Source organism: Opisthocomus hoazin, chromosome 3 (genome assembly GCF_030867145.1).
Source record: "Opisthocomus hoazin isolate bOpiHoa1 chromosome 3, bOpiHoa1.hap1, whole genome shotgun sequence".
Lineage (NCBI taxonomy): Eukaryota > Metazoa > Chordata > Aves > Opisthocomiformes > Opisthocomidae > Opisthocomus > Opisthocomus hoazin.
The window spans coordinates 69855041-69880029 of record NC_134416.1 but is presented as its reverse complement, the minus strand read 5'-3'; the positions used below and the strand labels follow the sequence as shown (position 1 = coordinate 69880029).

Sequence of the window (24989 nt, the reverse complement as noted above, 5' to 3'; positions counted from 1 at the left end):
AAGCAGTCATTTAACAGACTAGCAAATTCTGGTATGACTGACAAATCTTTCATATTATAGGCTCTCTGGCCATCATAAAAGGCTGGATGAGAATCAAATCCTAAGCTGAAGCTAATAAGCTTTAACTGCACAGTTTGGTATTTAATAACTCCTAATTCCCAGAATGAAAAATTACTAGAAATAACATTTTAAAGTTTGGTTTTTTTCAATGGGGCATTTCAAATGCCCATTTGTGATATTTCTTTCTTTCTTGTCTGTGTTGTTTATACGTATCAAACTTCAAAGCAGACGGATGGCAACTCTCTACCCTGCACAGAAATCTTCCCAGCCACAGCCACTCAGCACCCTGCTCGAGAATAGGTGGGCAGGCTGTGAAACACACCAGTGCCTGTTTGTTTGCTCTATCACCAGCATGGGACATTTCAGAGCCCTATTCCACCTGCCCACGTTTTATAAACAAACCTGCCCATCTTCCAAATTCAATCCGTGTATAAGAACAAATAGCTCATAAGCATTTTATTCAAAATAATCTGCTTCATTCCTAGTCATTCACCTAGTTTCAGTGCTATATAAGCTACCTGCAGCCATAAAGTCAAAACTGAACCTAGATCCAGTTTTTTTCCCCAAGCTGTTCACATACAGCTTGAAGCGAGGCTGGTGCCTAACACTATGCTGCTGTACACACTGCCTCATCCAGAATACTGATCCTTGACGGGCTTGTGGAAGAAAACAAGAATGCAGACAAGAGTCTTGCTGAAGATAATGGGTTTGCAAAGTGAATTCAGTTTTGCAAATGGAAAAAAAACTCAGCTCCCCCAGAATGGTGGTCCAAGCTCAGTGCCTCTCAGATAAACCCAAAAATCTCTTCTTTCTCAGACATCTTGACAAATAAGTTGGAGCAAACTGATATGACATTTATGGACAAAAAATGGCTTAGAATAGGGGTTTTTCCTGGCATCCCAGCAACATGATCAGCCTTATCCAATGTTCCATAATCTTTTGGCAATGGAAGGGCAGGCTCCTAAACATGCACAACACCAAGGTGCAACTCAAGGTTTCAGATCTGTTTTAGCATTACACTTTGAAATGCTTCGGGATTTCCAATGGCCAAACAAGACACTGTTCTGGACTGATGCCATTTTGGAAGTGGGATCTAAATAGCTATTTCTCATTTAAGATTAAACATAAATCAAAGGAAATTAGGTTCATAACTATAGTTCATAAAACCATATCCTCTTTCTAGTAAAATTGTTCAGCAACATATCTGTTTCCTGCACTTACTAGCTCACAAAGCATTCACTGCTACTCCTTTCAGAAGGTTCCTCACTTCCATGCAAACACCTGTACGATGCTTAAAAACTGCCACAGATCAGGTTAATTTTTCCAAGACAATATTTGAAATCTGCATGATTTTCCCATAGATAAAATATGTCACTTGGAAAGCGCTACCTTTGAAGTTACTAAATCCACCCAGAAAATGTAAGAAATCCATTCTTATGATGCTTTTAGTTGCAAAAAAACTCAGTAAGGGCAAAAGCTCAGTAAAAATCCCTGTATTACTCAGCCTCTTGGGGCTATTAATTTATCTGTGTATTTTCAGAACAGCAACCAATATCACTTGCACCCAGTATGCGAAAAGCAGGTCTTAAAAATGGATTACAGTTTTTAATAAATGGGTTCTTCAGCACTAAGATTACTGCCTCGTGTTTATTTGATGCTTCATTCTGCTCCGAAATCAGATACTGATGTGAATCTGGGTCACAAAGGTATTTGAATCTCTGTGCAAGATGAGAGAGAATGAAGAGAGAGATATAAACACTTCTGAAGATAAGTACAGTTAACATCTAATGCATCTTTTAAAGAGTGTAAGCATCATCATATTTCCATTATTTTAATATGACCAAAGTGAAAGATAACAGCACAGCGATATCACCATGGTTATATGAAAGGATCATATGAGATAAAGACAAGAGCTATTTTTTAAATTTTCAGTATTATTATATTTAGCATGCTGCAAGAATAAATTTAAAGATGGAAGGAGGGGATCAAAATGAGCGCTTAGTTTCCTATATATGAAGCCAGCATGCAAAAAGTAACTTTTAGGTACAGGGTTCAGATGCTACATAATTTTACTGGGATGTCTCACTCCCATAGGATTTAGGGCTCCAGATGATTACTGAATGTTGGCTACAGAAAGTTTCTGGAACTTGATAGTACCAGTGATGAGCGACACAATGCAGTCAACACCACATGCCTCACAGGGATTTGTGATGTTCAGATAAACTTTGCATCAAATCAGATCTTGGTAGGGAAGGACATTTGGAAGGGCGAAAGAACTATTTTAAGTTGATATTTCCAATGAAGTTGTGCTTTGTTTTATAGAGACCAACAGATAGTTGCCACACAAAGAGCAACCCTGCTGCTCCTTCTCTTGAGCTGTACTTGTCTGACCCTACAGTAAGTTGATTCAGGGAGCTGAACCAACAGAAGTTCTACAAAAAGATGTAATCCGTTTTTCTGCCAGTTTACCTTCCTGTGAAAGCACATGGCCAAGAAGCCACGTAGGAGGGCAGAGGAGAAAGTCCATCCTTTGAAGCAGTGACCACCTATTAGACTAAGTTGTAACAGAGAAGCACTCCCTGAAGTTCCTGTCCACAGCAGAGTTCCTCAACAGACTGAGTTGGGTGGAGGGGGATTTGAGGTTGAAAACAGTTAGCAACCCATTTATTTGGAATTCTGCAGATTTACATCTCATAAGGGATCATAATACGGCATGGAGCAACCCTTATAATAAAAGTCACACATGGGTTTTTATAAGGCACTTCAGTGATTTATGTTCAGCATTTTTACAGAATCTCACATGCCTAACTCAATTACTTTTGCAAAGCTTGCCCAACAGGGTCACTTGCAGCCCAGCCTCAAGGTTTTAAGACTTCTTCCATACATTCAAAAGCTAATTTAAAAAAATCAGCTTCTGGTCATGGCCAATAATGTAACTTCCAGGTAGAAGCATTTTTTGTTGTGGCTCTGAGGAATCCATGTCAAGAAGAAGGAAGACAAAGACAGAAAGCAGCATGTTGTCAAAGGACAGCATGGTCCAATCTATTACTGCAACTGAACCTCTGTGAAACTGTGGCCAGTGAAAGAGATGTTTATTCTATTAGCTTGATTGTAGCAACGTATGCAAGGGAAAGGCCCTTGGATAAATACTAAGAAAGGTGAAGTGAAGGAAAGGGAAATACTTTTCCTTTGCTGAACAGCAATACACAACTCAGACAAAGTGTCCTCAAGTTAAGATTTATTTTTTCTAGAAGCCAATTCCTAACTTCAGTTTCCCAATGGCATTTGCATGGCCAAATGGCATTTCGGAAAACATTTCTCTTCCAGTTATTTGTGTATTTAACCAAATGACCAGACGAATGTGTCTTACCATACAAGTGTCTAGATCCTCCAAACGTTCTATCTCTGTCAACTCCTCAACTGTGATAATAGAGCGTTTAGTTGGTTTTTCTTCTGCTAACTCAATTTCCAGTGATTCCTGCTGTGGCAGTGGTTTGCCACGTCTGGTCAAATGGTCAGCCTGGAGACAAGGATAAAGACAGGAACAGATAAATCAAACTGTTGAAAAAAGGCAAAGCAAACCAAAACAGAAAGCATGCAGAATGTAAGTGATCACAGATCCTAGAAGACCAATCACAACAGCAAAGCTCAGTTGTGTGTGTTAATCTTCATGCAGGGATTGTTTTGTTTGGCATTTCCCCTCCCCCCCCGCCCCCCTTTTCTGGATGGAAAACCCCTTCCATCACACTTTCTAAGAAGGAAGGGAGAAAGTCTAACAGGAAAACAGAAAAGGAAAAATGTCAGATACAAAGCCACTCTGCTTTTTACTTATAGTAGTCTTATGGGGCTTCCTCAGCATTTGTCCCATCTTTCTTACAAAGAAAATAAAGGGGTGGAAGAAAAGCTTTGTTCTGGATCATATTTTGAATTAAATAACACAAAGGCAGGTACAGTTTCAGCTAATATAACTTTGGTCATTATTAGAAGGCAAAAATATTATCATCCCGTATTCAAAAAATGGGACAGCTTTGTTAGAAACCTCAGTTCTATTTCACTGAAGAAATAGGTAGGAGTTATCATAGTAAGAAAAAAATTATCAGTGACAGATTCATGGGATAAGATTTTTTTTAAAAGTATCAGAGAGAAAAAACTTCAGCAATAACAAAATCCCTTATTTGACCTGCATATGAAAAATCATTGCTAAGGACACAGAGAATGTTACATAAACTACTCTGGCTTGTACTTGGAATGGAGTGGGTTCCTGTTGTCAGGAAAATGATGAAATGGTTTGTAGTTCTTTTGGTAACTAAAGAGAACATCTGTTAAGAGTGTTTGAAGATCCTCTGGCCCCAATCAGTTAGTCACAGAAGCTTTCAAAGAGGGAGCTAGGGAGAGCTGTAGTCCACTGCTTAACATCAGCAGGACTCTGGACAAACAGGGGATTGTAGTTTTGTTAACCATCAAAAAGGGTAAACAGATGATCTGAGTAAATTACAGCTCACTTAGTCTAGCGTCTACTCAGGCAAAAGAACTGGAGAGCTGTTACAGATTTATCTTTTATCATGCTAAAATGGCTAGAATAATAATCATCACACTAGGCAAGCACAGGTCTTGTCAAACAAGGTTTATTTCTCAAATTTGCCTGAAATGCTACTGTGTCAGTGCAACACTCAGACATTTGTAGGTGGCTGAATTAGTAGTACGTGACACTTCAATTTAAGGAGCTGGCACAGAACTGTATCAGTGCATTTAATCTTTGCTGTATTAAGAACAAGCTGCCGGCTCTCAGATTGCAGCTTTCAGCTGAAGATTAACACTGACAAATTAGACAGGAGTTGCTCCACCAGCATTTGTGAGATCCATACTCTTCAGTGTTTTCCTCAGTGCTATATGCTATCTGCAATAATCTGCAGCTGCCAGAAACACAGGAGAGTTAAACAGTGAAAGGGACGTGTTATTAACGCAGGTCAAAATAGATCACAAAGTAAATCAACTCAAATCAGATGCACAGACAATCATGCCTTAGGAACTAAAAGCACTGGCAATTAGCTACGGACACAATCCTGAAAAGCAGCGAGTGACAAGCATCCAGAATCCATTACTGGGAGGGAGATCTACCAGACTCAGTCCTGAAAATGAGCTACCACTGAAATTCTGACAAAAGGAAGAATTCTTATCTCTTTGGCTTTGTAAATACGAGGAGTAAAGAATATCAGAAGAAAAACAATTTCACTCCTATATACAGTGCTGGTCAAAACACTCGAATAGTCTGTCTGGTTCTGGGGACCATAATATTAAAAGAGGCTTTTAAAACAGCTGGAGAAAGGGCAGAGGACTGTTACTGAAGTGACTCAAAGGCTGGAGAAAATGACTTACTGTGCAAGAGCCTGGGTATGTCCAAGTTGTGCAACACCACTGGACAGAGACAGCCCACTGCTGATGCCAGCTGAGCCTGCTCCAGGACCAACTGGAGTTAATTAACGTGGCCACTCACACAGCAGGCTGATGCTGCTACACAGCCTCCTGAGACCAGAGGCTGTACCTTTGTACAACACTGCTCTGTAGCATGAAGACGCACCCTCAAGTAACACAGTCTTTTAATTTATTAAAAAAAAAAGGGGGGGGGGGGAAGAGTGATTTGTTTCTTGTGTATAAGGACTTTCATGGAGAGGAAATAGAGATGAATATATATGGTTCTCTTATGCTGTATGGAAAAGCATCTGAACAACCTCATGACTGCAAGTTGGAGCCAGAGAAATTTCAATTAGAAATGAAGGGAGAGTGATCATCCACTAGCTTCTTTAAAAAAAACAATAATGGATTGTCCTTACAGAGGCCCATTGCATTAGAAATAAAAATGTTTTTCTGCAGATACACAGTTGTTTATTTGTTCTATTCTTCATTAAGCAAGTAACTTTATAATAAATAACTGTGCCTCCTGACAGCTCAGCACCTTCAGACAACAGTGTTTCCTTTCCTATGTTTCTACTCCTTTCTCTTCAAACTTGATACCTACTTTACTGAGGTAGCCTGAAGATGTACTCGTTCAGGGAACAAGGTCTCAGCAGTTCCCTAAAGAATGAAATTTTACCTCTCACTTCATCAGCAGCCAAATATTATCATCTCACCAGGACAAGTATTGGCACTGTTCTTAACTAATGACTCAATGTTGCACCTTCATGGCATTTTTAGTTTTAGATTTGACAATAGAATAAAAGATAATAGGACAAATATACAACACAGCATCTTCCAAGATAGCATCGTCCTTAAAGAGAGGCAACAGTCCCATGATCATATTTCAAATTATGTCAGTGATGCCAATAAAAATATGACCAATTCGAAACAGAGCTGTGCGATGGAGAAACTGAACAAGTTATGAATATAAATGGCATTGTTAAGACACCTGGCGTATTCAGATATCAACCATGCAAATACTCACCAGTTTGTGATGGCAATGGGAAAGTGCATCCAGGATTTCATCTACAATTCGGTCAGACAGGAAAGAAGCCACTGTCAGCTTTACTTCACTGTGTGTGGATTAAAACCGAGACAGAGAAATTTTTAATTCACGCAGGAGAATTTTGTCTTTATTACACGTTCAACTGCGCGACGACTATCCACAGTGCTGTCACTTTATTTGAAGTAAAACATTAGAGGGTGTCAGGATACATGACTGCAGGTTTCAGAAATAAACTCATGAATCACACAAAAAACACAAGAGCCTCTGTACCATATTTAACCTGCTTCTAACGTTTTTCTAAGAGCTGCAATGAAAACATCTGGTCAAGAGAACTGAATAGAAACCACATGCATAACTCAGTACAGAACACTTCACCACTTAAGCCAGAGAAACATCAGTCTCAGATGAATGGGATTAGCACAGTGCTCCCGGTTTAACAGTACTATACTGAACAACTACAAACCAGTCATTTCCTCAGCTCCTTTTTGTGCTTGTCTGTCAGGCGAAGGGCAACTGTACAATGTTGCTTGTGCAGTGTTTGCCACCACAACTTTGCGTCCTCTTTTTGCTCTAGGTAACCACTTTCTGCCTCACGAACTTCATGTCAGCCACTCCCATTACACAGATGTACGTGGAACACCAACGCACTCATACACTGAATTGAGGTTTCACTGTTAACTTCCTACCAAGAAAACGTGCACCTTGAGTTGCTCCCTTGGTGTTCTGTCTTTGACCACAGTACAAAAGGCTCAGGCTGTGGGGGGCAGTTGATTTGCAGCTGACAAGCATGTGTGCATGAGTTGCAGTCCGAATCTCCATCTCTCCTGCCTCTATGCTTTCAAGGCCAACTGCTTCAACTGACACTTGCCAGCAAGTAACAATGATTTTGTTTTAAGTTTTTTACGTGTGGACTGAGTTGCATTGGATTAACAAAGCTGTTTCTAACTGGGGCTAGCACTATTGCTGAAGAAAGCCCGGGGAAAAAGGTAAGAAACTCCTTGGAAAGGCAATGCGAGTCACAGGGAGGTAGAATGGCAGCCAAGCCACGGTTGGAAAAGAATGAGAGACTCAAGAGATTTCCCTTAGTTACCTACATATTAATTTCAAATAATATAAGGCAGGAAGAGTGACAGTGTGACACCCTCGCCCCACTGACAGCTGTACCTTCTACAGGTGGAAGAGGGAAGGGGCACTATTACTGTCTCTGAGTCAAGATTTGCTTGATAGGACTGAACTGAGGCAAACTCACTCCCTGAACCGTTTTAAATACTTTGAAGGCATAGCTAAAGACTTTAACACCTTTTCCTGCCAATTTTGCTGCACTCTGCAAAAATAATTTCCAAGTCTTACGGTTTTCTTCTTCTGAAAAGTTATTAGCATCACAATGCAAAATGACATGCTTTTCCATCAAGCAGAAAGGATTTCTTAGCCAAATAATGGCAACTTCAAAGGTTTAAGTACCGGTCAACCAGATTATACTGCATAAATATATTCTCTGGTATATATTTAACATGAAAAAAGATGCAGTAAAAGGTCAGGTAAAAGAAGTAAGTCTCTTCCCCCCTCCCTTTTTTTTAAAAGGACAAACTAAGAGTTTTTTAGGGTAACTGTTTCTGCTCCAGGTTTGTGGTTTGAATATCCAAGTTTCCATTTTTGAAGTATGTCTGTCTGCTGTACACAACTCCCACACAAACAAAAAGGTCTAAAGTGATTGCTACAGCACAAGACCAATGCAGCAACAGACAAAGCACTGTTAACACTCCAAGCAAAAAAGCACAATTTCCTTGTATTACAGTAATTCAGTGTTACCCGAGAACTTCAACAGATTTAAAAAAATGTATCAGTCATGAAAAATGTTATTTGTGTGCCATAAATGAAAACTCTTACTACATAAAACAGAAACACTTGCATTAGTGATGAAGTTAACATCCCTGGAGATTCCAAATATTCGAATCTCCTGAAGTAAGCTCCCCAGACCTGCAGGAAAACTTCCTGTTCTTTGAATGCCTTAATATGGTTTCTTGTGAGTCACAAAAGCATTTCAAAAATCTTGTACTACACACACACATATACACACAACCCAAAAACCAAATTCTAGAACCAATTTTGTTAGATCAGTCTTTTAAAGTACCTAATTTTATTGAGGATATCAATTCCAGATTGCTCCAAGAGGACATTTTTCACAAAAGTGCGTGGGATGGAAATCTTCTCAGTGCTAGCCTCAATCAGGTCTTCACGGATGCGAGTTTTCTTCATTACACTTGGGCAAAGGTTTTCCGCTGCATCCACCATAGACTCAAGGAGTGTCTGCAGCACAGTAAGCAAAAGCTAACATCAGGTACTAAGATTTTCATTAGCTGGAAGATCACAGCATTTTTCTGGTGCACAGTACTATGACACTTCTAGACTTGCAATTTCTACAATTTTTCTTCCTAATTTTCAATCCATTTTGCAATCTAGCTGCAATATGAAAGGCATTTTACAAAATGAAATTAAGGAGGAACAACATACTTGTTTTGAAAATGACCCACAAGTGTACTTGTTTACCTTTTCCAAGACATTTGCATCTCTGTGTGTTTAACTGTCAGAACAATAAATTAGTTTCCCTTGTGCACCCACCACCGCTGCCTCTCCATGGTGCAGAAGCAGGGGATGCTCTGCTGTAGCAGCCTTGCTCTAAACTGTGCCCTGAATCAGCAATTTTTATCAACGCTTCAGACCTGCCAATTTGCAAGAGCCGTCAGTGTATGAAGAAAGGAGACTCATGAGAAGTTGATATGCTGTACAGGGCTGGAATACACTAGCCAAATATTAAGAAGTAGCTACAAGTATGATTTGCAGTGGGCATACAAACCTTCACCATGTGGATCTCATTTGCACACATGGAAGTCCACAGTGAACCTTAGGTGCAGTCAACAATTTTCACTATTTTTTGATGACTGATCAAACCCCTGAACCAGGACAAAAGAAAACTGTATACACCCCAGAAACAGAAGTGTGTAATCCCCCAACCGCCTCAACTTTCTTTTTCTTAAACTAAGGTCTCCCCTACTGATGGTATAAATTCAACTTCTTCCCTCTTACACTTCCTCTTAGAAAAATCTTTCATATATACCTCAGTGCTATTAAGTTATGTTACAAGCCCCTTTCAACTGCATTAACTTTATCTCCTATCTGTGCCTGTGAGAAAAGATAATTCTGGTTTAAATTCTGTTTTATCACCTACCGGTTTCTTTTCCGAACACCAGCTCTGACTAGAAGGCTGAAGAGACCTCACTACAGGTGCAGGTGAGATCTCCGTGTCCCTCACATAATCATCTGTGTATGAACTTGTGTCATGAAAAGTGCAGGAAAGCTCTAATGTACACACATAGGAATCAGGATGAGACACAGAAACACTGCTAGTGCCCTATATCGCTAAAACATCTTTCCTCTAATTGCTTTCAATTTTCATATCCAAAACGGTTAGGTAGGACCACTGAAGGTATAACAGAATCAGCTGGTCATGTGGAAATTGAATTTTAAATTCATACTGTTTTATCCACATACTGATATGTACCCTGCGCACAGTAAAACAGATTTATTTATAAACACAAAGCGGTATTTTCTGACAAGACTGGAAATTGTTCATTGTTCAAATTCTCTCCTACATCCATCCACCTTACTCCATCTCCAGTTCCAGCAACTAAGGAAATTTATTTTAAGTATCTTCAGAAGGCTGTTCAACTATCATTTAATTTCCCATCAAATAACTTGTTTCAGAGATTGCAAGACATCAAGGCTCATCAGTACGGGATCTGAAAGTAAACCCTCTATGTCCATTCCAGCATGTAGCGCTACGTAGAAAAGATCAGTAAGGAGATGGCTCTCTCCAGCAGCAGATCCCTCTGCACACTGTCATGCTGCTGCACTCCAGTGACTGTGGGGTATCGTCAGGCTACAGTGCTTCCAAGGTGGCAGCAAGAATAAAGACACTGTCCTTGGTTTGTGTTTTAGTGTATGTGCAAGACCCATTTCCCCCAGCTTTGCATCCTCTAAACACGTGGGGAAAGTAGCAACTATTAGATGATGTCAGATTTTTCAATATATGCCATATTATCTGCAGCTGTTAAGCAGTTTTTCAAAATCCTAAGGAAGGTGGGAGGAAGAGAGGAACGAGACCGAGCCCAGTTCACTGAAATGGGCCAAGTCGTCTCCAGTAAGACTGAAGTTTGATAACCAAACAGAAAGAGATACTAAAAATAAAAAAAGAAACAAAATCATAGTTTCATTAAGCCTATCTCTAACCTGGGCGCTTTAAAATTGTACAAAAACAATGAATTGTACTCCTTGAAAACACCTTGATTTCCTTTTTCTTCTCCATCTCACTCCACAGGTAAGTGACCTCAGGCTGAGCTCCATCTTCTCAGAGCTTTTTCCTCTTTGCACAGCCCTACCATAGCTGGCCATTTTCATATGTAGATACTGACTAAGAAACAAAAATACCATTACTGCATAATAATTTAAATGACTCAAAACAGCATTTTTCAGTCTGTAGCTCTTAATTGACTGATTTTTAAGTGTAGATTCACGAGGACAACACAGCAGCATGAAGCAGCCACAGTGTACAGGGAAGACTGATCTTTACAACATTCGATTTACAGGTATAAGAGACAACTGCCATTATAGCTAATATGGAGCTTGTTTCTGGGTTCCCAAGCTCTCTGCACTTTGAGGACTGCTCCCGCACTCCCTCCTTCAATCTCCAAGTAGATTCTGGGGCTGTACGACTAACAAAGAGCCTTTCAAGCCCTTGTGGCTACACCCACGTGGAGGATGAAAAACTTCAATGGTAGAGACAACTGAGCCAGGTAAACTACTAATGAGAATTTCTGACGTGTTTTTTCCCCATGGCATTTATACACTAGTTCAGCTGTGCAGTCTGCCTTGGAAAAATCACACTCATCTGCCCAAGAGTTACTGACGCATCACCACCATAAAAGTTATAAAGATTTGCTATGTTGAATTGCAATTGCAGTCTAAACAAGGTCTTTCAAAATGGATCCTGTGAAGAAATGCTGCTCGAAGGTGTCAGTAGGAAGTAGGAGGAAAGACTAAAGACCTTACTTGATAATTTAAAAATTAATTTTTACTCAAAATACTCATAGAACGTGCAATTTAAAGGTTAAATAGAGTTTGGATGTCTTCTTCAAGTGCACAAATGAACGTAACTTCTTCAGTGGTGGATTTCAACTGCTGATTTCACGTGACTATTACCACAGCTACAGAAACCTTTCCCTGCCCCCTACTTCCATCCCAAAACTTATCAGTGATGGAAACTCACAGCTATCAATATTGACTGTGGAGGAACAAACATTTCAGTCACAAGGTCACAAGTGCCACTCAGCAGGCGTACAGAAAGAACAGAACAGAGTCCTGTCTACAATTAATGACTCTCAACATTCAGGAGAAAGATATGGTGAGTAAAAGAATGACATCTAAAGAAAAAATGGAAGAGGTGATGGAGCCAACAAACCCTTTGCACTAGGACAGAATTTAGGAGGAATAGTTCGAGCACTCCTGTCCTTACAAAACAATCTTCTCTTGCCTAAGCACCATTTGTCTTGCCTACAATTTTGCATTGGGACTTTGCTGACTGAATAAAGCATGTCTGGGTTCTGTGTGTCCACCGTGACACCAGCAGGAGAACAGAAATGCAAGGGCATCGCTATAATTTCTCCTTTGGGCAACTCAACTTACTCCAAGATGTTGCTTTTCCTTATTCTAACTTCTTCCTTGCCCCCAGCTTCCCTTCTTCAAGGCTAATTAAAAAAAACAAAACCAAACCAAAACTGTTATTTGCCTGAAAAGCGTTCATTGACTTTACCCAATTTCCAAATACTTCTTTCTAGAATCAGGCTTTGGTTACTATGGAAGATAAAAATCAAAATTCAACTTACAGCATATTGGATGTTTCCCCCTCACAGCTACAAAAAGAACTGTACTTATGTGAGCTCTCTCATCTATCTTCACAAATAATAAACTGCATATGATGTTTTGAATTGACCTAAACAACTGGAAAAAAAAAAAATCCTACTGCATATGCAACATTTTCTCCTCCATACAAAGTACAACACCATAGAATTTACAGGAAACCCTTTCAGCCTTGAGTGTAAAATTAATAAAAATGAGTGTTAGAATATACAAAGAGTATATGTCTTTATAGTTTCCTGTAAAGCACTTAAACTTTAATGCCACACAAATAAAAAATAAATATAAAAGTCAGAATGGTTGAGCTAAAGTGCCGTTTGCTGTAAATGTGTAAAAGCATAAATGGAAGACCCATTAACTCAAGCTTACACCAGGAACTATAAATAACATTATAAATGCTGAACAGGCTTTCCCCCTCCACCTTCTATAAGACTCTCAAAAAATGCACAAGACTTACGGAAGTGCGTGAGCCTTGCACTAAGGGCTGACCGGACTATTCCCATCCCAATAAGAGCCTAGAAGCTCCACTGGGAAGAATCTTGTGGATAAATCACTTTAATGTCTGCACAAATTAAAAAGTGATGAAGAATCTTCACCTTATTTCATATAATGGGGAAAGGGAGAAAAATGCTAAAAATTCAGCACCATTTTCCTCCTCATTAACTTTTTAATTTTGAAAAAGTAATTAGTAACGTGGTATTATTATTGGTCTTCACTATATTCCCACTGACTAAAGCATTTTCATGTTGTTTCAACTGAAAGTTCAACCTCAACTTTCAAATTCTTTGATAAGTTTAAATACAGCAAAACACAGGCAAGGTAGCTTAGTCATAAACTTAAGTGGATCTGAATTGCTTCAGAACCATATTCTTCAATTCATCAGCTTCCACACAGATCCCAACAGTTGCTAAAGTTTCCCCACCTGACTTCTTCCTGGACTGACGCCTTTGCACATGTTGTATGGGTGACTCTTCCTTGCTTATGATACAGTAAGATCTAACACAATTGAAGGCAGAAGTTTCTGAGCAAGAGCTGGCTGAACACACAGGCGAGAATATTTACAGAACATTAACGTCTATTTCAAGAACCGGGGTTTGACAGGCAACTTGTGAAAAGATTTCCTGTAAAGCTGCCTGTACTAATTCTTGGGGCACTCTCAATGCATTCAAGTTATCCAGACCAAACAGTTGAAGTGGAAATTCTGCATCAGGTTCAAAAGTTGTGACTAGAAAAAAAAATCTGCAATGGTGTCTACAGAAAAGCAGCTTTCACTCCAGTGGGCTATGTTAACTAGTGAGTACTTTTCTCCAGGGCATGAGACCTTTTAGGGGGCTTAAGAGATGCCTTTATTAAGGGACTGTGGTGGTTTTGGCTGGGGTAGAGTTAATTTTCTTCACAGTAGCTAGTATGGGGCTATGTTTTGGATTTGTGCTGAAAACAGTGTAGATAACCCAGGGATGTTTTAGTTATTGCTGAGCAGTGCCTATGAGCAGAGAGAAGGCGTGTGTAACTGCTACATGTGGTGGAGCCCTGCTGTCCTGGAGATGACTGAACACCTGCCTGCCAATGGGAAGCAGCGAATTAATTCCTTGGTTTGTTTTGCTTGCTTTTGGACAGCTGTTGCTTTACCTATTAAACTGTCTTTATCTCAAACCCAGGAGTTTTTTCACTTTTGTCCTTCTGATTCTCTTCCCCATCCCGGGGGCAGGGGGTGGAGCAAGCGAGCAGCTGTATGGGGCTTAGTTGCCGGCTGGGGCTAAACCATTAATTCCTAAGGAGCAACTGATAAGTCTTCCCCTTCTAGAAGATAAAGTAAGATGATGACTAACAGTATATGCTCCTTCTGCCCACTGCAAACACTAAAGCAATTTTTTTCATTCCAACCGTGCAAGTATCCAGATAAAGCAGCACAAAGCTGTAAGAAACTAACAACGAAAAGACAGCTTACATACAAATATACTCAGAAGTTAGAAAAAAAAAAAAGTGTGGCACATTTGCATTTAGCAAGAGAAGACCTCAGTTTTAGTTATTTCTACATTTGAGAGATGGCAATACAGATATCCACAGACCTTAAGTTGCTCATCCACAACCCTTGTGACTTCTCCAGCCATGGATTCAAGTGTCTCTTGGATTGGATTGGAGAGTGAACCATTCACTCCTGCCCAAGAAGCTCCGCCGAGGTGATACAGATTTGGTAAGAGCTGTAAGAGAGAAAGAATATCTTCGGAAAGTAGGCTCATCACTACCTGTTTTCAAATCTGGACAAATACGAGTAAATGTCTCTGCTAAATCAAAGTCTTTAGAAATATTTTGTCACTTTAAACTTTGTCACTAATCAGCTGAAGAAAATACTCTTTCGTGACACACTGTTATTTTAACTCCCCAGAAAGAGAAAAGCTGCAAACACAGACTGAACTGCTCTCAGTATTACTGGTATGCTGGGAGAGGCTTACTGTTTTGGAGTTCTTAGCATCTCGCATAAGCCGTTCTGCAGATTTGACATCTTCCTGTACAGCATCTACACCACAGTTTCTTAAAGAGTTGAGATGATCTTGCACTTTTACACATATTCTGTCAATCATCTATTTAAACAAAAGAAACAGGAAAGATAAAACATCAGAATGTTGGTCAAATGCAAACTGAATTCAGCTCAGGTAGCAAATCAATAGTAGCAAATCAATAGTAGCATGATAAGATTTGCAGTGAAAATATAACAATCTAGAAATGCATGATCAGAGCTTGGAGGTACATCAGTGCTACCCAAACAAAGCATTATATCTCATAAAGATACACCCAAACACTGGTAAAATAAATAAAATTTTACCATTGAAAAAAAAATAAACAACCCACAACTTTGGAATACTCCCCCCAGTTACCTCCAGGATAACTGCCCAAAACAAGTTATCCAGTTCAAATGTTGTTCTGTTTTTTGCAGCAAGTTTAATGCCGAAGATGTTGTCAATATATCTAACACTTCGCTCTGAAGGTCCCGAATTGTTAAGAAGTTCAGAGAGTAAAAGCAAGGTCTGTCAGTATCCATTCAACAAACACCAACAGAGATTTCTCCTGTCTAAGCAAAATGCAATTGCACAGGCTTCTGGGGTATTCTTTCAAAATGTAAATATTCCTAGTTGCAAGGGAACTGTAACTATCAAAGCAGAAGTTTCCATCAGACCTTTCACAGTGGGGTAAATTGAACCTAATCTGTAGTTGCAACGCAATTCATTCCACATGCTGCAAATACAGGGCAGGCAGTATATCTGTATCCTTACAAGACAAACTAACAAGAACGCCTGACACATAGCCAGTTTTGATTAAGATACGCAGGGCAGGGAGGTATAACAGTTTAAAGTCTGTATCAGCCCACATAACATTCATTAGAATTGGCTATTTGACAATTTGAAGCAACAGCTGAGTGCATGTGTCATTATCATATAAAGTCTTGAGCTCTAGCATTCTATCATTAGCAACAGGAACCAAAATAATTTCACAGCATGCTCCTTTTCTGCTCCACAGGACTATTCCTCTTCAAAGGGTTTTGGATGTTTTTTTTGTATAAGTACAAAAAGCTAACTAATTATTAGACTTAGTGGAAAGTCTCACTGGGACATCTGCACTAAAAAAAAAAAAAATACACTCTGGAAATAACAATGCGATTCCACCATACTAACTAGAGAATCTGTTCCAGCTCTCTTTAAAAACTGTTTTTAAAAATCCATCCTTATTGTACACAATTTAATACAGGAATTAATAATTTTACTTTCAAAATAACAATAAATTACATTTACTGAAATCTGATGTGTGTGTGGTTGTTGGAGAAAAGCACAACTAAAACCACCAAGCCTTAAAAAGATCTAAACTTAATTCATATGGAGATTATTAACTTGGGGTAAAAAGGTGGCATTGGAACAGATGAATTATTAAAATAATAAAGTGATGCTGCTCTTGCAGTTTTTAGTGCCAGTACATCTCCACATACCATTTGCTCTGTTAGAGAGGTTAGAGTATAATTTCAGGCTCTAGTAATAAAACTCTGTCCCATTACATTTTAATAACACTAGCAGAAAAAGGCCACTTTGAAATAAAATTCATGAAAAACAAATGCAGAGAACAGAGAGAAATGTCACTGACTTAGCTGCAGAGCCAAACAGATATTCCTCTCCTGTTTGCTGGCGTCTCCCATTTGCATGGGAACACAACTGGTACAAACAGACATTGAAGTAAATTTAAAACAAAGGCCGTGACAAGTTTTATTCTGCTTATACCATCTTGCTTCAGTGGTGTACTGGAGCTGAATACAGCCCTGAGGGGTACTGGTAAGATGTGGAGAGAATAGTGAGCTACCACAGAAAATGCCTGTAGTCCTTGCAAGAGAAAGGAAAAAACCCAGAACGCCAAGTGGCATTCAGGAAACCTGGCTGTGGTTAACAAAATAGAAAAGCTTCCCACCTCCAAGCAATATTTTGGGCAGTGTCAGACAAGCAGTCTTTTCAGCTGACCAGACTATAAAGATGACTTCTACCTTCCTTTGCGCCCTCCCTCTAAGTAAACCTTCCCAGGACACTCACAGTTCTGAAGTTGTAAGGTAGATGAGGACTTACTGTCTAAGGCTATTTACTGTGGTGGTATCTAAGGGCATGTTTACATGATTGCTCAGTGCTAGGCAGACAGACTGGAGCTGACTCAGACACCAGAACTGGCACAGCCTTATGATGCTGCTTGTCACGCTGATGAGAGCCTGCTGAAACGTCAGACTCCGGAGCACGAACAGACTAAACTGTTCCTGGTTCCAACAGTAGTTCACTCAGGACTAGGTTGGGTCTTTCTCTACACAGTACTACTAGATACATAAGACCTCCCCCTCACAAAAGCTTTTTTTTTCTTCCAAAAATTTTATCATTGATAATTATTGTTTCTTGGGAAACGAAGTATCACCCACAAAGCACAAGTTGCTTCAAGCTACTCTGACAGAATGAGAACTCTGTCCCCAGGCAGATTTCAGACACCCAGAAGCACCAGTAAGGAACAAGCTCTCACCTGCTGAGTAGTGCTAGTGACAATGCCTTGCTGCAGTCGGTACGCTTGCTCCTGCAGGTACTTTCTGGTCTCGTGATTACGAAGCAAGTAGTTTTCTATCTAAAAACCAAAGCCAGATTAGGAAACTGATTCGACTCACTGCATTGTAATTTGCCGCCGTATCCGAAATGGGGACTGACAGGAAAAACTGCCTAAGTATTTGTATGTTATCTGCAAACCTTATTCTGTGTGTCTCAATGCTCAGCAACCACATTGGTAAATACTCATTCGCTCACTTTCACTCATCGTTACTATGAAACATGACGACCATGCCCCACAGTAATGCAGGGTTTATCCAGTTTGCCCACACTGTAAGTGAAATGTGCTGCAGAGATACCGGAGCTCAGGGGGTTAGCTACTATGTCCATCTGGTGCTGGACCAGGGCCAGGAGCACTCTCAAGCTGTGGTGTGCTAAAGCTTACGGACCCTCCTGAGACATCAGTCAGTCAGTTCAGGTGTCCCTGCACCGGGCTTGACAGCTCAGTCTGTGCAGGCAGGCATTCCTACGTGCATGGAATTCACTGCGTTCACAGCGCCGTTCCCAAGACCATTACCTTTTTCTGGGGAGAACTCGTTCATGTTGTGTAAAGAAAGCCTGAACCACACATGTTAAAAGAAACCCAGGGCCAAACAGTTTTAACAACTTTTAAACGAATAAAAGAAAATGCACGTTGTACATAATGCCTAATTAACACAGAATTTAAACCCCCATCGCCAGTAGCATCACGATATTTTTTTCAGAGATGCATCTATCCTTCTAGATGTGAATCTATCTAAAATTATATTAAATGAGATGTAAGAAATATGTCCATCCCCCATGACTCAGATTTTAAAGCAGAATTTAGATAATTTTCATGCATCAAAGAAAAAGTCACTAATCACCAGCGCTCTTCCCTGTGAGAATCACTTTACTGAAAATTTCTTTACTAATAAGGATCACAGACGTTTGCTTTTTAATCAGTTATCAGTAAGAACTATTTATAAGCTTTTTATGACCTTAGCCTGACTGAAGAAAAACTACTCATTAAAGAGATTCGAACTTTATGCTTTCTGATTGAGCAGGAGGCTCATTTAGAACTCACAAGATTTACTATATTAAAACTCAGCTGGGAGTTTTATAACTCATGCAAGTGGAACAGCTACGGATACTGTCAACACCTCTTCAGCCAAAAGAACATGTTGGTGCAGTTGTTTATTTAGGGCAACAGTGTGTGAATTTTAGATGTACAATACAAAACACAGGCAGTAAATGTTTTTATCCTCCCCCAAATTAAAGAGCATCCTTTGTCTTGTACAGTGCTGACTGCACTTTTTATGCCAAAATAAAAATCACGTACTAACAGTTCTACGCCCATGGAAATACAAACAAGCACGTATGTAACAAACATGCCAGTTTCTAACTCTCCCTTCCACAGTTATGCATACAGCAATACAAGGTCTAGCTTGCACGCACTTAGTTATGACTTTTCAATATTACACCATGGCATTCCACCACCTTTCACTGCAACCATTCTTTGGAATAAAAAGCCTTATATGCTCCTGCAGCACTTGATTACCACATATACGTCCATGGAAATCAAACAATCAATGAATCTAACCTAGAATTCTTACTCAGTCAAGCATGAAATCATACCCACTTAAAATTATTACTTTATTTTTAGTGGTTTTATTTCTGTATGTTGGTGGTATCTGTAATACCTTTTGCAGTGCCTCTTCTGTTTTCTCAGGATTTGTTTTGAGTGCCTGGGAAGCATCATTCATTGGTATAGGCATGAATCTCAAAGTATAATTCCTGAAGAAAAAGAAAAGAAAATATTTTTAATAGTAAAAGTTACGTAATTACTGTATATCTTTATGAAGAATAAATTAGAAGGGAGAAATAAGATGCATCTAGCTTGTCCATGGAAGGTACTAAGAATGTATTTTTCACATTTATAACTGGAGGCATGCATGCTCCTTTTTGCTTCTAATTCTTCTTTGCCACTAGATAGAGGTGCAGATTTTGAAAAGAAAAAAATGCATTAAAGTGGCCAATGCCCAGTGGCTGTCAATTAAAGGCCTATCTGTCCTCTGTACCTTTGTGCACAAGGTTGGATTACTTTTTCCTATATCAAAACAGAACAGATACCATCAGTGCCTGCTGGCAATTCTCTCACATCAAAGTCTAAATGGAAATACTCCATAACAGATAGATAGCGACTAAAAGACTGAGTTTTGAAAATTTACTATTTAATAACTTCTTGTGTTTACAACAATTTGAGACACTTGCTGAATTTTTAATAAAAGCTGACAAGACAAGCGTAGCATCTCCACATTGCTTTATGCAAACAATTGCTCCCTGCATTTTACTCATTTGTTTACAAAATACTTCTGTAGCTTTGTCCATCTGCTGCAATATGAGGATAAAGATAGGGTTTTGGTCTTGAGTCAAAATTGTATTTAAACTGTGAGAACATAAATTGGCTAGCATGACACAGTTAAGCCTAAAATGCTACATGCAGCGGGATGTCCACACATCTTCAAATTTGAATAAATGAAAACAAAAAGAGCAGGAAGTTCTTAAAACCTGGAAAGGAAATTATTCTTCCTGCTTTCAATTAGCCTTCATTTCCTGTGTACGTTGCTTCCTCCTCCTTCAGTATTCTGCAAATGTCCCACTATCTGTCTGTCCCTGTTCCATCCAGAGCAACATAAATACAGTTGGAATCCTCTATTTCTGAGCAGTTAGAAGTTGACAATTTCAATTCAGTCAACTCCATTGACTTCAGTGGACCCATCCCTCACTAAATGCACCAACTCCCACAGCAGACACCTTAGCTACTGTGAAACTCCAAGGTTCTTTCTCTTCCTCTCCCACCAGTTGCTTAGCCACATGAAACGCCGCTCTCTGGAGTACAGCAGTCATTTGAACTGCCAAACACACTGATTCCTCATTGATACTACCTAACATTTTACCTTAAATGATAACAGAAGTCTTTCATGTTTCTTCCCCTATGTAAACATGGCAACGTATAGCTGTTGGTGGCAGGCGGTTACTCACGTGGAGTCAGCAAGGTCCCTGTCCTTCCACAGTGTCCAACTGCCTACTGTATCACTGCCAGAAAATTAACTTTTCTTTCTAGTTCTCTTGTCCTTCAAAACAACTGCACAAACTACACAGACTCTGTTTTGTGTCCTCACATAATACTGAACAGCGAATATCTGGCTATTCACCAGCATGGGGAAAATTTTAAAATGGCAAAGATACCGAGCTCAAAGACAGTTCATAATTACAAATCTTGCTGGTGGCCTGACTACTACCTGGCAAGTGGGGTATTTATTCAGTTAAACAGAAACAAAGGTAGATTTCCAAGGAACCCTACAGCTGTTTGACATTTAATACCTCCCATTCCTTGAAATCTATAATTGTCAGCTCTCACGCTAGTAATTATATGCTAAATTCAATTTAGTCAAAGGCTTAGTGCACTCTCCCTCCCACACACAGACGAACGGGGGTCGGAAACGCAGGGCAAGGAGATATCACGGACACAAAGTCACAGAGGCAGCAGACCACTACCCTAAGGAAAGCTCTGTACTTCCAGACAGCCGGCATTGTATCAGAATGCTACTTTATATTTCATCTAAGAATTAACCAGCTCTTAGGGGGCAAAAAAAATCAAGAATTTAAAGCTTGCTTTTCAACTTCGATCATCTGAGGAATATTTATCTTCACACTTCATTTTAGTCCATTTCCTTTGAAGTCTAAAATATTCCTCCATTCTTCTTTTTATTAACACTCCACTTGTCTCTTGTAACAGAGTACATTTCTCTACCAACTCAATAATCCAGTAATTTCATAACACATTAATACTCTCAGCAAAATACCTATATTTAAAGGATGCTAAATTTCCGAGAGGTGCTCAGAGACTGGAAAGGTTGTCCCAAAAACCTCCTGTCTGTCCCACTACCTACGGCATGTGTGACAACAGTCTTACATGTCATCCCGTTCTTTCCCTTGTAGTCACTTTGGCTCCGTCCATGACACACACTCTCTGCTGCAGAGTGATGATTTTATGGCTTATCTTGCTTAAGAACAGGAATAAGATCACGTGTTCTGCAGTCTTGGGCACGCAAATATCATGTCACTCCTAAGGGAAGAATTCATAGCCCTCTAACAATCCCAATATTTCCTATCGATTTTTGAACTTGAGTTATTTCTTCAGTCAGTCCATACAGAGAAAATGTCTTTTAGAAATTAATATGGGGCAATACTGTACAGTTCTATGACAGAGTGAGCTCTAGGCTGCAAAGTACACAAGGACATGCTTATTTTCGTATTAAAATTACAGAGATACAAGTCACTGTTTAATGACCTGGCTGAACAGGCGTTCTCAAACGCTCTCCCAAACTGACATCTGCACTGGACTCTACAGAAGATTCACTCAGCATCTCGCTTCAGCTGGCTGTAACACTCTTGGGGCAACTCTGCCAACAGCCATGCTCCTGGAATTCCCTTGTAAGAACAACATTTTCACACAACTATAAATAGATGAATAAAAGGTGGGAGGAGGGGGAAAAACCCAATCTTATTACTTCAGCCTGTTTTAAAGGCTGTTACAATCCCTCCCAATTCTCCTCAGCCTCCTCACCAGAGCACAAAAGCCTAGCTTCCTTCTTTTTTGTGGTTTACTACGTGACTATTTTTCTTCAGAATAAAATCAAAACAACACACACAACACATGCACCCCCCAAGCATCTTCAGTATATGTCATTCCATTTTGAGCCACAATTCTTTACTACAGAATATTAATGATTTAATGTATCTTTAGGAAACATATGGTGCAGGATGTTCTCAATATGTCTTCGAGATGGATCATTCAAAGGCCACATGTTTTCAGCCAATATTGACAGTCCATCTCTTGCAAGTTTAAACCTTTGTTGCTTGTGGCTTTGTTTGTGATATTATCAATGGTTTTAACAACTTTAAAATCTTAGAGGAGACATAAAATGATCTCAGCTTCCAAGCTAAATGAGATGTCGCCTCAACAAAGTGTAATGTCACACAATTATCTGTAGCATTTCTTTTTTTCTGCTTAGACAATTTGCTTTTGCCTTAGGATTTCCCCCTCCTTTCTATTTACTTATCCAAGCATTTCGGACAAGAAAAGTGAAGTTGATGTTAACCAGAAAATAAGCAATTTTGTTTTCTACCAGACTTTCCCATAAATGCCGATGCTGTTGCTCTCTAAAAGAGAAATGTCTGCTAGTTGACAAATAACCTTTGCAAATTATTATTCACTAGTATCAATGGAATCACTCCAAGATGATTTGCTTAATTATACATCATTTATATAATTTCCCCCATCAGTGCAACTGAATTAATTTTGAAACCAAGCATATAAACTACAACAGTTTCATAAAACAAGTAACATTTTAAGCTCTAGCCTCATGACCCCTCCAAGGGTTAAGATGCTCCCCTTAGTAGTTGTACAGTTTTGCAAGACATCTTGTCTAGAAACTAGTAATTGTATGTTACCTTCAACTTCTAAAGAGAGCCTTTGTTCCTGTCTGAAGGATTTAATGACGTGAAACAACTGCAACTGCTGCTTAATTTAAATCTGTAATTTTTCCCTCTTAAGAAAAGTAATAACATATAAAGAAATATGATGGAGATGGAGAGAGACGAAAGTCATTTAGCGTCTATCACTGATAACGGCTGCAACTGTGAGTAAGCTCAGGGAAGCAAAATGACCCAGACCACAGCGATTACGATGAACAACTGCAGTTCCTGAGATCATCACTATTAGTTTCAACTCACTGGGGGAAAGAAAAAAAAAGTCAGACCACAAAGGCATACTTCAGTAATTTTCTGTTATTATACACAGCTTCATTCAGTGACTAGAAGAGAACTTCTGCCTGCTATCAACACAAGAGAATAAAGAAAAGGGAAAATATTCTCAAAATCAGAATTTTAATGCTAACAGCAGAACTCAATGGCCTTAACGCTGCTAGCAGAATATGGATGAAAGAGCCATAGAGCCTTTTCTCATCCTTTTGAAGGATGTGAAGTCATAAATTTTCCTTTAGATTAAGCACCCTGATGCTTAACATTGAGAGCACTCAGCATCTTCAGATCATATTGACTGTGGTGAGAACTGCAGCTGTTCAGATCATTCAGGATCTAAGTCTCTGGCCTCTTCATCAGTCATTCAGCTGCTTGAGAACTTACTTTTCCAGTGCCACAGCTATGTCCTGGAAGCCCTGCGCAGTGATGTTATTCTTGTCCCATATTACAGTTCTGAGAGGTGAGGAGGAGAGTGAAGAAAAAAAAAAGTTAAACAAGAACCATGAATAAATCCATACTGAAACTTTGCATATTTCAATATCACAGTTCTGTATGTTCAAAATTGTATAGTGGAAGGCAACATTTTAAAAACCTGTCTTTAGTCCTATGCTACAACCTTGAAATGACAGAATTTAGAGACAAAGACACCACAAATTCAGTTTACCTTCCTTTAAAGGGGATTCTGTACTATATTTTCTATAATATAAGACAAAAACGTAACTTTTCTAAAATACAGTTAAGAAAGATTTGGAGATAAAATTCTGGCTTTTTCCAGGAATAGCATCAAAAATAAAGTTCAAATGTCTTCTTTGCAAGCCCATGCTGAAAAACAAGAGAATTGCAGTAAGTGATGAATCTCTGTTCTATATCAGCTATATGGCTACAGTTACAGAAAAAAGTATTTAAAAAATTCATGCTGATTGGTGTTCAAAATTTGCAGGCTATTGTATATTCAATCCTGTACTAGCTCATCACACAGTTCCTGCGAATCCGCATGCAATATGACTAGCTGCCAGTATAAGTCATTAGGTTAGGTGTATAAATTGTGCTCTTTTGAATACACAACAGTGATAAGAGTGATCAAGCCCTCTCCCTCCTCCCCCATTTTAGACCACTCAAGCAGACTGACTGGCAATTTGTGAACACATGTTCAAAGATCTCATTAGTAGTCAGAAGAGACAGTCAAGCGGATAAATCTTGCTTGTGCTAGAGCACTGGTTGTAGCTGCTCTTAAAAGAAAAGACACAAAACCAAACAAGGATTCCTGGTGTTTAAAAAAGAAGACAAAAAAAAAAAAAAAAAAGACAGATGGCAGGGTTTCACAGGTATTGACACCCCTCTGCTGTTGCAGAACTATACCTTCGGTTTTTAGATGGAAAGATGGAGGTAAGGAAGAGAGGGGGATTCTACATTCACTCTGCAAAGATCAGATATATTTAGGGTCAAAGCTTTGATATTTTTGTCACTGGAAAGTCTGTTTCTACCCAGATGTGATTTTATAACATTTTAAGCAGAGTCAGTTGCCATTGCATTACTGAGCTTGTAATCATCCCACAGAGTGTGGTGACATTATGTCAACTGTGACATTCAGTGCACTG

At 39.3% G+C, this 24989-nt stretch overlaps 1 protein-coding gene across 4 annotated transcripts in view; it reads right to left on the bottom strand.

Annotated features, from left to right (window-relative positions):
* CARMIL1 (capping protein regulator and myosin 1 linker 1) overlaps positions 1 to 24989 on the bottom strand; it is a 200105-nt gene that overhangs the window by 39646 nt on the left and 135470 nt on the right. For all 4 annotated transcript variants that reach the window (XM_075416603.1, XM_075416605.1, XM_075416604.1 and 1 more), the window contains exons 22-29: positions 23776 to 23844; positions 19266 to 19359; positions 17528 to 17626; positions 14944 to 15072; positions 14560 to 14691; positions 8652 to 8827; positions 6500 to 6587; positions 3431 to 3580 (exon numbers count right to left, since the gene is read on the bottom strand). In XM_075416603.1, coding sequence (XP_075272718.1) covers positions 3431 to 3580; positions 6500 to 6587; positions 8652 to 8827; positions 14560 to 14691; positions 14944 to 15072; positions 17528 to 17626; positions 19266 to 19359; positions 23776 to 23844 — 937 coding nt within the window. The remainder of the gene's footprint in view (positions 1 to 3430; positions 3581 to 6499; positions 6588 to 8651; positions 8828 to 14559; positions 14692 to 14943; positions 15073 to 17527; positions 17627 to 19265; positions 19360 to 23775; positions 23845 to 24989) is intronic.